At 52.2% G+C, this 12,849-nt stretch overlaps 1 protein-coding gene across 1 annotated transcript in view; it reads left to right on the plus strand.

Annotated features, from left to right (window-relative positions):
- Grin2a (glutamate ionotropic receptor NMDA type subunit 2A) overlaps window positions 1-12,849 on the plus strand; it is a 324,945-nt gene that overhangs the window by 258,595 nt on the left and 53,501 nt on the right. Inside the window, exons 9-11 of the mRNA XM_015490728.2 lie at window positions 2,896-3,021; window positions 6,391-6,620; window positions 10,521-10,681. Of these exons, the coding sequence (XP_015346214.1) occupies window positions 2,896-3,021; window positions 6,391-6,620; window positions 10,521-10,681 (517 nt within the window). The remainder of the gene's footprint in view (window positions 1-2,895; window positions 3,022-6,390; window positions 6,621-10,520; window positions 10,682-12,849) is intronic.

The following is a 12,849-nucleotide window of genomic DNA, read 5'->3' on the forward strand; positions in this document are numbered from 1 at the left end:
AGGTAATGCCATGGAGCTTTTGTGTAAAAATGGTTCGTCAAGGACAGAGATGACATCTCTTGTAACATTTCCATCCAGTTAATTTTGAAGACTTTCCAAGCAATTTGAATTCTTTAGCCCAAAGTAAAGCTGACCTGGAGTCTCCAGGATTGAAGTCTCTCTGTGGTGGATGCTGGTTCTGGCTTAAGCCATTAGAGGATATAATCTGCACCTGTTTAAAGTGGCTCCGGGTTCCTCTGTAGCTGCTATGGACCGTGTCCCGCTGTTACCCCAACACTTTTCTTCACTGTGGGGCACGTGTGTGGCGTCTGAGGATAGCGGTTCTTCAGGGTCACTAGCAGGTACTTGGTACACTACAGCCAGAGCACTGCAGCAGAGCCCCTTGATCTGTGTGCCATCTCACAAGCCAGGGACAGTGTTGTCAATTCCAAGTGGGACACCATCTTGTTGCAGAGCAGCTGTCCTTGAACTTTCTGACCAGTGTGTTAGTGGGCGGGATGCTTATGCCCACGGAAGTCCCCTGCAGGAGTGCACACTGTGACACGTGAGCAGAAGGGTTCAGCACGGGTCCCTCCCGATCCTGTAATGTTATCACAGCCCACAGAGAGATCACCTGGTTCATAAGTGGGTTTTATCCAGTGCGCACAGCGCCAACCCCGCCCACCGCCGCCTTTTCTGGCTTCATCCTGAGATCAGTGATTCCCGTTTCCTTGGACCATCCACTTGCTGGGGCTGCTTCCACAACTTGGCCATTGTGAACTGACGTGCCTGCATCCAGGGCAAAATCACAGGAAAAGTGGGAGAGGGTCCCACGGAAATAGAAGGGAGATGGGTGGAGCAGAGGAAGAAGCGGGTCAGGGAGGACAGGAAAGGGAGGAGCTGTGGAGTGAAGTGGACCGGACTGTGCTGTGCACATAGAGGAATGTGCCACACCGAAGCCCACCTTTACATCTGTCTATAAATAGAAGGAAGACCAGTGGGTAGAGGAAGGGGACAGGGACAGGGAGGCAGGAGGGAACAGGGACCACGGGGGACTGAACAGCAGCAAATCACACTCCACGCCTGTGCGATCAAGTCAGAATGAACCCCTCTCCCGCGTGGCTCCAGGGCACTAGGGGAAACCCAAACCCACTGCTGCATTCGCCATACTGTGTATGTACGTACGTGGGTAAGGCACACCGCCAAGCGTCTTAATGCTCACGTACGTGTAACGAGAATCACAAATGTCTAAATGCTCACGTCCTTGTCACAAGAATACTCCTCCGATAAGGCACACCATGCCATCAGCACGCCAGAATTGACAATTAATTTAACATCTCTATTCTTGACTATTAAATACTTTTAATCTCCTAATTACTCATTTACTTATTCTCCCTTTTGGATACACCTCATTACCAAATTCATGTGATTCCGGAGGCCTAATATTGTCTATGACTCAAGACAAATCTAAGTAAGATGAATTCTGTCAAGGTCTCCCGGATCTCTGAGCTCCTCTGTGTTAAGCCGGTTGTGTTGTTACCGGTTGCTTCTTAACGTATTCGCGCTATCAAAATCAGGTTGCCCGGCACTTGTTCCCGTTTTCAGGTCACGGCGTGGAGTTCAGGCCTCAGACATGGTGGTTTTGTGCTAAACACTGAGCTCCTTGAGGAGGACTTTGCCTGACTCCTAGCTGGGTGCGGCAGTCATAGACTAACAGTCTGCAATCGGCCTCATTCTTCATCATAAATAATAAAAAGCTCATTGTTGAGAAGCATTATTGCCCTTACGGACCCTCAGACACTGTTTGCTTATGAGGAACCGGGTGTTAGGTCCACGGTATCTGTGTCTGTAAGACTTCTTCCCAGTGAGGCAATCAAGGGCAGATATACTCATTTTTGAAATTTTAGTCTCTGTTGATTTTTTAGCAAATCTATATCAAAAGTAGATAAAATGGCTTTCATCAGCTAATTTTCACATCCTCAACTGGGTTGAATCAAAGGGCCAATTTATCTTGCGTAGCGTCTCTTACCCTCCTAGAGTGTTATAAGCCTTAGAACCCCGGGACTTGGCCAGCCCTTGAGATCTCTGCCTACTGCCTCAGTGATGTGGAAAGAGCTGGCGAAAGTGACTCACCGTCTACCCACCGACTGCTGCCCGTCTAGGTCTACCTGCATTTCTTAAGTGATGCTTTCCCATTAAATTATCACGTGACACGGTGTCCTCAGATGGCTTCCCCTGGCATGTAAGCCCCGTGCCTGCACCAGCAAGACTGACAGGCTCCAGAGCTCTGGTCTGCATGTAGCAGGGGCCAAGTGGAGAGTCACGGTGGCAGACCATGACCTTCTAACATCCTCCTCAACCCATGATTTTGGAATCCTTCCCGACAGGTTGTCATTCTCCCGTCACCTCTGAAATCCCTACCCACCAGCCCACCAGTGTGTAAGAAGTGCAGATGGAGAGAAAACTCAAAACCAGGCCAGGCTGCAGGAGTCTGTGCTCAACCGTTTGTCCCCCAGCCTTGTTCTCGGGAGGGTCCTGCCATCCTGTGGGATCCGCAGCCTGTTTACTTACATTCTTCTTTCTCCTTTCATCTGACCATTCCTTTTTGTTTCTGTTCTCCTTGATCTGAGTTGCAAAATGTCCTCTGCTCTTCTCTGGTTTTATCATATCATATGCAAGCTTATAAAGTACCTCAAATATTTTAGAAAATATATAAATGTGTGTGTGTGTGTGTATATATATATATATATATATATATTTTTTTTTTTTTTTCTTCTTAATGACTGGCTTCTTTTGAATGATCATTTTCCAGTTAGAGGAGTTCGGCTGGTGAGCCCGCACATCACATCCGGGCTCCTGGGCCGCGTGGAGAGCCGCTGACTGACTGCTTCTGTCCCCTGGTCTGTCTCCCTGCAGAACCCTTCAGCGCCTCCGTCTGGGTGATGATGTTCGTGATGCTGCTCATCGTCTCTGCCATCGCCGTGTTTGTCTTTGAGTACTTCAGTCCCGTTGGCTACAACAGAAACCTGGCCAAAGGGAAAGGTAAGGAGCCTTCATCAGTAGATCCCAAGTCCACCTTCCTCACCCACTCGTAATGAGGATCTGGCTTCTGAGTACCTCGTCTCACGTTGCTATGGAACCCCCTCCTACCAGTGGTGCTGGACCACAGAGGTGGTTTGTCATGTCACACAAACATGGTTCATTTTCTGCAGCTAAAAAAAAAAAAAAAAGAAAGAAAGAAAAATGAAAGGATAAAGCAAAATGAAACCTTTTAATCTTATGAGGAGAAGTCAATCATTGTTAGATGAAACTGTTGATATTTGATTTGTTGAGGAAGCAGCTCTGAACAAAGTTATTTTGGCAATTAATTAAAAAGGCTGTGTCAAAAGAAATATGAAAATCGTAGCGAGTCTTAACTTCAGTCTACACAAAGAATCTAGTTTAAGAACGTTCTTCAAATTACTGAATCACATTTGCATGCGCTTGACAGCGTAGCTATAAAGTGGTATCTTTCCCCAAGGAGTCGAGTTTCCCTCTTGACGGTGCCCGACTTCAGTGCATCGTGCTTGATAAAGAGGCAACCGGTAGGTAGAAAATTGAATTGGGAGGCACTTATTGGCTATAACTCACAAAGAGGCACCCCCAGGAGCCAGGGTTCAGAAACAGGGAGTCTCCTCGGTGACAAGCAGGAGCTTGGAGGGGACCAACAGCCGGCACAGGGCTCTCAGGAGCTGGGGGAGGTAGGAGAGTTTGAGCTCTCAGACGCTCCCCGTGACAGGGCCCCGTGACATCAACACGCACGCTTCCCCCCCCCCCCGAAGGTCAAGCGTTGGAAACAGCCAGAGGTCATGGGGCTCTACGAGGGACTTAGTTTAACTGAAATCCTCCACCTCTTAACAACTGAAGAGCAGGGACTGCCGCCTGAGCCATCTCCAGCCAACCTGCAGTAACGACGTGTCACAGTCACCTCGTGCTTAAGTGGACACGGTGTGCCTTCCATGAAAGGCCATGCAGTGAGCCACACAGGGGTTCCAGTGAGTGGAAGCCGAGGCAGTTCTCTGTGGGTGACTGTGAGGCCGCAGGGCAGATCTCGACATCTGTGTGACCAGCGTCCGTGCTGTTGTGACGTCACACGTTGACGGGTGGATATTCCTGGAGTAGGTGCCATGTGCCGGGTCGTGCACCGATGGCAAAGGGGTCAGCTAGAGGCTGCCTCCCCCAGGAATCTTGGCGCGGGGTTGTGGCTGCATCGGGTAAACACATGACCCAGTGAGCACCGATAGCAGCACCTTGAAAGAAGAGGGCAGAGGGGCGAGGTGGCGGTGATGGGCGGGGTGCTGCTTAGCTGGGTGCGAGAGCCGGGAGGGGGCTCAGGAAGGCTGGGGGCAGGCTGAGCCCTGAGATGGGAGGACGAGTCACATGAAGAGCAGAGGAGAGCACTTCAGCAGTGGGGACCGCAGACACACAAGCCCCGAGGTGGGACCCGGCTAGGCACGTCCAGCAGCCAGGAGCTGACCGAGGGGGTGAGAAGAAGTCGGGGGGTGGGCGGTTGGCCGCGGAGAGCGAGCACTTCACATTTTCTTCAAAATACCAGGGAAGGGAAGCCGGTGACCCAGGTGTACGATGTGAACAGGTCACTGTCTGTCCAGGTAAAGGAGAGGACAGTGACCATAGAAGCAGGGAACCCCTGAAGAAGGTGTCCCAGCGGTCAGAGTGGTTTGGACTTGAAGTAGGAAATGAGGATGGAGATAAGTGGGTACATTTGAGAATGATCATGAAGGGTTGGGTTTTTATTCTGTTTGGTTTTGTTTCCTTAAAGTGCTGCAAAGGCCATCCCATGCCACAGTCCCTCCCTCGGCTGCAGCGTGCCCTAGAAGGCCAGGATGCAAACTGCCCAGCCCTCCCATTAGGTGCAGGGTTCCTGTGTCCTGCTCTTGTGCATGTGACGACTCCCAGGAAATGATAGCTCCTTGTGGTTTTTCTGTGCAAAATGCTTTTCTGTTACATTGCACTTCATGGGGAAAGTTCTATGTAGCCCAGTAATAGTACTCGTGGATCGGGAGTCCCCAAGAGTGCTGGACAGGTCCCTGGTGGACACCTATGTCTGATTCCTGAGAAGCTGTCACTTTGGATCAACATGCATCTCTAATAAAACCAAGTAGTCGTGAGGTTAGCTGGTTTGACTCTAATCATTATTGTTACTTTTTCCTAAGAGTTCCCAGCCTCTTGGGAATCAGTCCGTGAGATTGAAAAGGGAGGCAAAGAGAAACGGGAGAGAATGAGTGAAATGGTGGAATTGGTTGGTCTCTCCTGACCGCGGTGGATGAGGGACGGTGAGGGGTGCGCACAGCTCCCTGCCCAGGCGCCGTCACCTCCTCAGCTGAACACACTCTGCCACTTTATTTATTGCCCGCTCTGCTCACGTGGCAAACTGGTCTCCTGGTCTCCGTAGATCTTTTTTTTTTTTTCATATTTTCATTTACTTAAATGACATAAAAATTAACCTTCTGTTAAAGGAAGACCTTCTTTCCTCTCAAAACAAGGACATAAATTGATTTTTCCCTGTGCAAAACTCAGACTGAAAAACACAAACGTGAGTGTTTTACAGCCTGCGTCGGCCCCGTCTCAATAAATTTCCCCAGCATTGTTCTGCCTCTTTAGTTAAGTCTATTGCAAGGAACGTCTAAGAATCTTAAAAGGGACACGCGTAGCCGTTGCAAGGAGACGCGGAGGGAGAGAGCAGAGCCGGGTTCATTTTCTACGACCCCACGATGAAACGCCTTCCATCTGTGAAGTGCTGGAAGAATTAAGCTCTATTATTCTGTTCCTTAATGTCTCCATTTGGAGAGAGTTCTAGTTTGGTTTAATTCCTATATCGAGCTCACTTTACATCTGAATTCGAACAGGAGCAATTGCTAGGGACCATCGAGTTCGAATACCAAACATGAGGCCTGCTGAATCGCGTGTTCTGCTGGGAGGGCGCATCTGATGCTACAGAAGCAGCCCCCAGCAACGGGTTTAATCAGGCTCTCTTTACATTTATCGAGGAGATTGGTTCCCAAATGGAAATCAAATCCAAATTTAAATAGGGCCTCGGCTGCTTCTCCTTCCCATCCCCGTTTTTCAGAACCCTCTGCGTTCCCTTTCTCTCTCTCTTATTTTTTTTCCTATTTCTTTTTAAAGAAATGTGCCAAGATCCCGTTAGATAGAAATGTGGGCAGAATGCTAATTGTTGAAGAAAGATGAAGCTGACTGTGGCTTTGGTGCTAGGACAGGTAGAGGACACAGCTGTGGTGCTACCAAGCCGTCCCCAGCAATCCTCAGCGTGGCCAGCGGCCGCCCCTAGTTTTCCTGCATACACAAGCGCGTGTGTTGGGAAAGTGCTGAGAGTGTCTCTCCTGTCGTTTGCAGCGCCCCACGGGCCTTCTTTCACCATCGGAAAGGCCATCTGGCTCCTCTGGGGCCTGGTGTTCAACAACTCTGTTCCTGTCCAGAATCCTAAAGGCACCACCAGCAAGATCATGGTGTCCGTGTGGGCCTTCTTTGCCGTCATATTCCTGGCCAGTTACACAGCCAATCTGGCTGCTTTCATGATCCAGGAGGAGTTTGTGGACCAAGTAACAGGACTCAGTGACAAGAAGGTAAGGTGGCCTTGCTTTCGTCTCTGTGTCAGGGTTGGTCTTAACTGCTGTCCTCAGAAGGAGTGATTTGAGCACCTGAAGGTCAGCTCACCAGCTCTGAAGGATTCTGGATCTGATCTAGAAGCACAGTTTCCCCACTTGCTGATTCTGCAGGCTTCCTGAAGATGCCTCGGTGGGCACTCTTTGACTCAGGAGCCCAGAGCAGCTCACACCTCCCAGGGGAGCATGATGTGGGGACTGTCCACTGTCCTGGGCCGTGAGAAACTCAGTGTGGAGGGGCTGCTAGGCTGCAGGTACCTCCTAGCTCTGTGACCTTGGAGAGCCTCTGTGTACTCCAGCCTGGGATTCCTCACCTTCAGTACCAGACATTTCATATCTAAACTCCTGTCGAGGGACAAAATCAACCTGTAGCTCCTCCCCACCATGCAACCAGCCGCCTTCCGACTGACTTTCAGTCAGCTCTTGCAGCTGTCCTGAGATCGCTTCAAGGAACACAAAAGGACCAGCCAGGACCCATGTCCTGTGGCTTCCTCCTTCTCCCTGTCATTGTCATTGTCTGATACAAACCATTCCTCACTTCCGGGGCCTGGAGGGCTGTTGCAGGGGCTGATCTTCTGTGACAGCCCGTGGAAGGAAGGAATCCAGGGACTTCTGCACACGTGTTCTCGAGGAGTGCTGCTGCCCTGCACCGTGCCTCCCTGTGCTGCTGCGTGGTCCTGGTCCAGGGCTCCTGTGAGGGAGCCTCCGACCCCGGGCTCCCATCAAGGCTGCCTCTGCCACATGCTCACGTCCACCAACACCCGGCTCCTCACCCGCTGAAGACCTTGCTAGAAACAGGGCCACAGGGGCCAGGTGTCCTTAACCCTGGGCATAGAGACCGAGCGAGGTCTTTAACAACAGTGTGCGGCTTGGGGTTCACAAGAAGAACAGAGGAGCAACCCGATTAATCGCTGCATTTTCCTAAAAGTCTTCTTTCCCTGACCTGCATCTCTCCCCATCCACCACCAGCACTTGCCATGTTGTTCCCTGGACGACTTCAGATGGGTCCCCGTGTTGGAGGGGAAGACGTAGAAAGTGGGCTGGCTCTCCAACCTGGAGGGTGGCTGGCTTCATTATTGGCCCAACGACTCTGGATGAAGTAAAATAGGTTTCCGAGAGGCGTGCGAGATCATCACGTACAGGATGGGCGATGCGTGGCAAGCGGTGGGGACGCCAGGTGTGTTTTGAAGCAGTTCACAATTAACTTCAAAAGGGGTCCTTTGTTTACAGCTAGAGAAACTGAGGCTCAGACTCCTTCCTGAGCTGCCCCCAAATAACACAGTTCCACGTGGGAGGAGAGCAGCTCCCTCGGTTGCCCCCGAGGCCGGGGCAGCCAGTGCGCAGGAACAGTGAGGGCAGCCTGGAGAGCAGCCAGGACCTCCCTGGACCCTGGGTTGATGCTCTCTGTCCTGCAGGCAGGACAGGGGATGCTCTGTGCTGCCCCTTCCTTCCCTAACACCAGTGCTCGTTCCTTTCTGATGACACTTGGAGCTCTCTGGGACAAAGTCCGACTACAGTGGAACACGGCTGGGCCTACCCGGGACTGCCATGGAGTGCCTTCCACGGAGACCTGGACTTTAGAGATGAGACGCCCCTACCTGTTTCACTGTAGGCCAGGACTCTTCCGTGAGCCGTGAAACCAAGAGTTGTGACCATTAAAATCATGATGGATTACACTGGAGTGTATCACGTGTAGAAGAAAGAGTACCGTGGAGTTTCGTGAGCGTGGGCACGCGTGTGGGTACACACAGGGAAACAGTGGAGTGTGCTGTGCGTCCTGCCTTAACAAGTCTGTCAGTCTCTGATCCAGATCCCTGGATCTTGGCCCCGGGCTGAAGTGTGTGTGAAGGATGCTGCTCCCAAAGCCAGAGAACGCCGGAGCATCACAGAGGCTGAGCGTCTGTCTCCGTCACTGTGCCCATCAGGGGCAGGGAAGAAATCGGGTCTCAAAAGAGCAGAGGCTCCTCTAGGACAGTGGAGAGTGGAGTGAAGGGCCATTAGTCAAACAGGCGTCTGTCTGCAGCTCCTCTGAGGTGGGCAGCAGTGGCAAGGGCCAGATCAATGACCACGCAGGGATGCTTGGTCTCAGCGAGGGCAGCTGCAGGCCCAGGACGGGGAAGGGGCCTTGACTTTTGGTGATGAGCGAGGACGCTGCTTGACCAACTGATGGCAGAGAGCATTTTGCTGCACAGGCGTGCACGCACACATGCAAACACACATGCACTCACACTCGATGCAAGGTGTGTTTTGGCAGAGAATCTCATTTGGACAAAGAATGGACCCTCCTCCCACTTATGGCTGTCTATCAGGCCTGCCTGGTCCAGGGAAAATGATCTTCAACCCAAAGTCTAACCGACAGCGACATGGAGCGTGAATCTGGGAGAAAGAGCAACGTCGCCGGTGGGGCTGACTTGGGCAAAACCGGAGGCTTCTCAGGCAGTTCTCGGTTCTAGGAAAGGCACGTGGCGCTGCAAGTTGGAGAGGACTCTGTGTGAGTCCTGGAGCCTGGTCAGACTCGGACCCACTGGGTGTCTTGCCCTCTGGGGTCTCCAGCCCCCACCCTCTCTGAGGAGAAGGCGCTCGGTGGTCTCTGAGGAACGGTGAGTGAGGGCCTCCCCTGTAGGTTTCAGTTCCAGCCTCGGCTTGCTGACCACGCAGTCCTGGGCCACGTGACACCCGAGCCTCAGCGTCCCCGGGTGTAAGTCGGGGCCTCTAAGCCTCGCCCCCCGCAGGGCGGTCCTGAGGATCCAGTGACCCCTTCCAGGGCTCCCAGCACAGCACTGGCCCGGCCCAGTCCTCACTCGCGTCTGTCCCACTGCCTTCTGGCTCCGGGGCTCCGTATTTCACAGAAACCTGCTGCTCTGGTTCCTTCTTCCCTTCAGGGACCCCACGGAGCACGGACCAGCATGGCCCCTGCTCCACTGGGAGAAGGTGGGCAGGGCCGGTGTGAGGCCAAGTGAGCTGCCTCGGGTCGCACGGCTCGTAGGAGACAGACTGATTTCCCCAGCACGCCTGAGCTCACAGCTGTAGCCCTTCCGACATGTCGAGGTGTGGCTGTGTTTCTGGGACTCAGAACCAACTCGTCCTCTTGACCTCCCATCAGGTAGAGTCACCTGACCTCTCAAAGCGGAGGACAGACAGCATTCGCCAGGTGGTCAGGGAGACGCGTGGACCATGGACAACGTGCCCTTACACAGGCTGAAGAGCCGCACAGTCCTGGGCCTCCTCGGGAAGCTGCTGCGTAGCGCCAGCCTGCCGTGTGCCCTGCGTCATGGTCCCCTGGGCACTCCCTGAGGACAGCCTGTAGAGACGGGGGACTACGGAAGTGAGCGGGCGAAGGGCCACAGGGTCACATTCCGGGTAAAAGTAACTTCCAGTGGAGTTCAGAGCAGGTGCCATCCGTGAGTCACCTAGAATTTCATCACAAGGTGGAGAAAGGAATCGGACTAAAATTATACCTTAATCCTAGCTCGGCCAGCGTTTCCGGAGCCCCGCCTGCCTGCCTGCCTGCCTGCCTGGCATCCTGCTGGTCTATAAGGTCACAGGAAAATGTATCCTGAAGGATATCTACTGCCACCCAGCCAGGTGGGCCCTGTGCTGGGACTGGGGGGAACAGCACAGAGAAACACAGATGCTGCGTCCATCCCCTGGAGCTCACAGACACGGCACTGGAAGATGCGGAGAAGTACCACGAAAGCACAGAATAAATACCTTTTGCTGTTCTCCACTGATGCATGTGTGTTTGCCTCCTGACACCAGATGCCGTGATTGCTAATCTCCTCTTCCTGTTCTTCTCCCCTCCCCTCTTCCTGCTCCCCTGCTCCCCTCCTGGTCCTTCTCTGTCTCCCCCTCCCCCTCCAGTTTCAGAGACCTCATGATTATTCTCCACCTTTTCGATTTGGGACGGTGCCTAACGGCAGCACGGAGAGAAACATCCGGAATAACTACCCCTACATGCACCAGTACATGACCAAGTTCAACCAGAAGGGGGTCGAGGACGCCCTGGTCAGCTTGAAGACGGGGTAAGGACAGGAGGCTCTCCTCCTCAGGCCTGCCGCCCTGAACCTCACAGACAGGGCTCCCTGCCGCCCTGGGCTTGTCTGTGCGCCGCTGTGCGTGTGTTCTGGAGAGCGCGGGCCAGAGGGACACTGGTGAGGGCTGTTCCTGTTGACCTGACGAGCACTAGGACTTCCTTCTGAGTTCCCTTAAGGACAAGCAAATCCACGACGCTTTCAAATGCACGAACCAGAGGGGTTTCTTAAACTGATAAAGAAGTTGGTCCAACTCTGTGGGATATTCAGCCAAACAGCTCTAACAGGGTTGAGACTTTAAAGAGATGGAAAAGATCTTTATCAGATTTTAGGTAGGAGTTGGGGTTTTCGGGGGAGGGCATGTAGCATACTGATCACGGCTCTCCTGTAAACTAAAACTATAATATTGATGACAGGAGCCTGCGGTGCAGCTCCGCGGTGGAGCACTCGCCTAGCATGGGGGAGCCCTGGGTGCCACCCCAGCACCCAGTGGGGTGGAGGACATGGGCGGGGAAGGAGAAGGGAAATAAGGGAACACAATGAGGACTCCAACCACGTCTCTAGAGGTGCCGCTAGCATTCCCGGGCACCCCTTGGCATTTTAAGGTGCCACTCAGACTCAGTCCATGAGGCTATAAAGAGAGGTGGGCATGAGGTTGGAGTTAAGGTTTTGGAGGGAGCGCAACGGGCCCCCTACTCTCGACCTGCCATGTGACCTTGGACAATTATTGAATTGTCTGAGCCTCATGCATAAAACAGGAAGAGTAATAGGACTTAATTCCCAAGGATTTCTGTAGGATTAAACGAGAAACATTGATAGAAAGCCTTTTGGGAAGTGTCTGGCACAAAGACAGCACTTAATCGTAAGCGTTGCCATTTGTTGTTTGATTAAATTCTCTACCATGGATCTTCCAAAAGTCAGGGACGTGTGAAATACAATTTAGAAGGAATTCCATTAAAGATGATTTCAGGTTAAGTGAGGGAGTTGTTTAATGAGAGAAGTTTTGATCATCTAGAAAATCAACTTTTATAGAGATGTGAGCCGGGAGAGATTCCTGAGCCTGGAGGTGGCACAAAGCCTTCTCCCACTGCTCAGTGAAGGACTGCGTCCTCCTGGGCTGGCCCACAGGTCCCCACAAGGCCGTGCTGCCATATAATAATTCTGAGCCACCCAGCGGGATCTCTGCATAGCTCCCCAGGAATTTTGGCAGAGAGCGCTGGGTCCTCTCGGCCTCTGTCTGGACTCTCTTTGGTATCTCAGCCAAGGCTGGGAGAGCATGATTCCCCAACTCATTCACATGCTGCTCATTCTGCCTTATAATGCTTAAAAAAACTATTAAACAAAAAGCATTAAGAAAAGTGCAGAACATTTGCAAATACCAAGTGCATGGCTTGACAGCTTTGCACAAACTGATCACCCAGGTCACCGATCTCCAGAAATGCCCCCCACCCGCACCCTCTTCCCTTGTGCCACCAACCGTCCTTACTCTACAGCCAGGGGTTGCTTTTTTCCCATCATTTTAATGGAGGTGAAATCGTGCAGTTTGTTCTCCACTTGTCTCCTTTAGCTCCGTTCTGTGTGTGAGATTGTCACCTTCTGGGGCCTCCGTCCAGTTACTGTGCGGAACTCGAGGGTTGAGCCTCCCCCAGGTGCAGCCGTGTTCTCATCTGGATGAGCCCTTCCTCGGGGGCAGCCTGTCCAGGGCTGTGAGGGTCAGTGCTTCTAAGGGCCTGCTCACCCTGAGTTTGTTGCCCAAGCAGGTTCAGTTCTCTTGGTACCCACCTAAGCCTGCCTAGCGGGACTGTAGGGCATGGTGTTTTCAACCTGAGAGAGATCAGAAAAGACAGGCTTTTGGTGACTTTCCAGCTCAGCCAGGTCTTTTCATCAGTATCTGTATTGTTGCTCTGGACAGATCGTGAACTCAGTGTGCATGGCAGTGGTTGGAATTGGTGGTTGAAAGTCTGGCTGGCTTCCTCTTTGTTCATTTACCACTCAGAGCACAAAATGGGTTGTTTTCTTTCTTTTTCATTTTTTTCTACATATAATACAAAAAAAAATTAGAGAATTGGAGTCCATCCCTGGCTATAAATTGTACAGATTGTTTTCTGGAAGCCATATAATAATTATGGCATCCATCTCGCCACACTTGGGCAGACGGC

The sequence above is a fragment of the Marmota marmota genome, unplaced genomic scaffold (assembly GCF_001458135.2).
Source record: "Marmota marmota marmota unplaced genomic scaffold, marMar, whole genome shotgun sequence".
Lineage (NCBI taxonomy): Eukaryota > Metazoa > Chordata > Mammalia > Rodentia > Sciuridae > Marmota > Marmota marmota.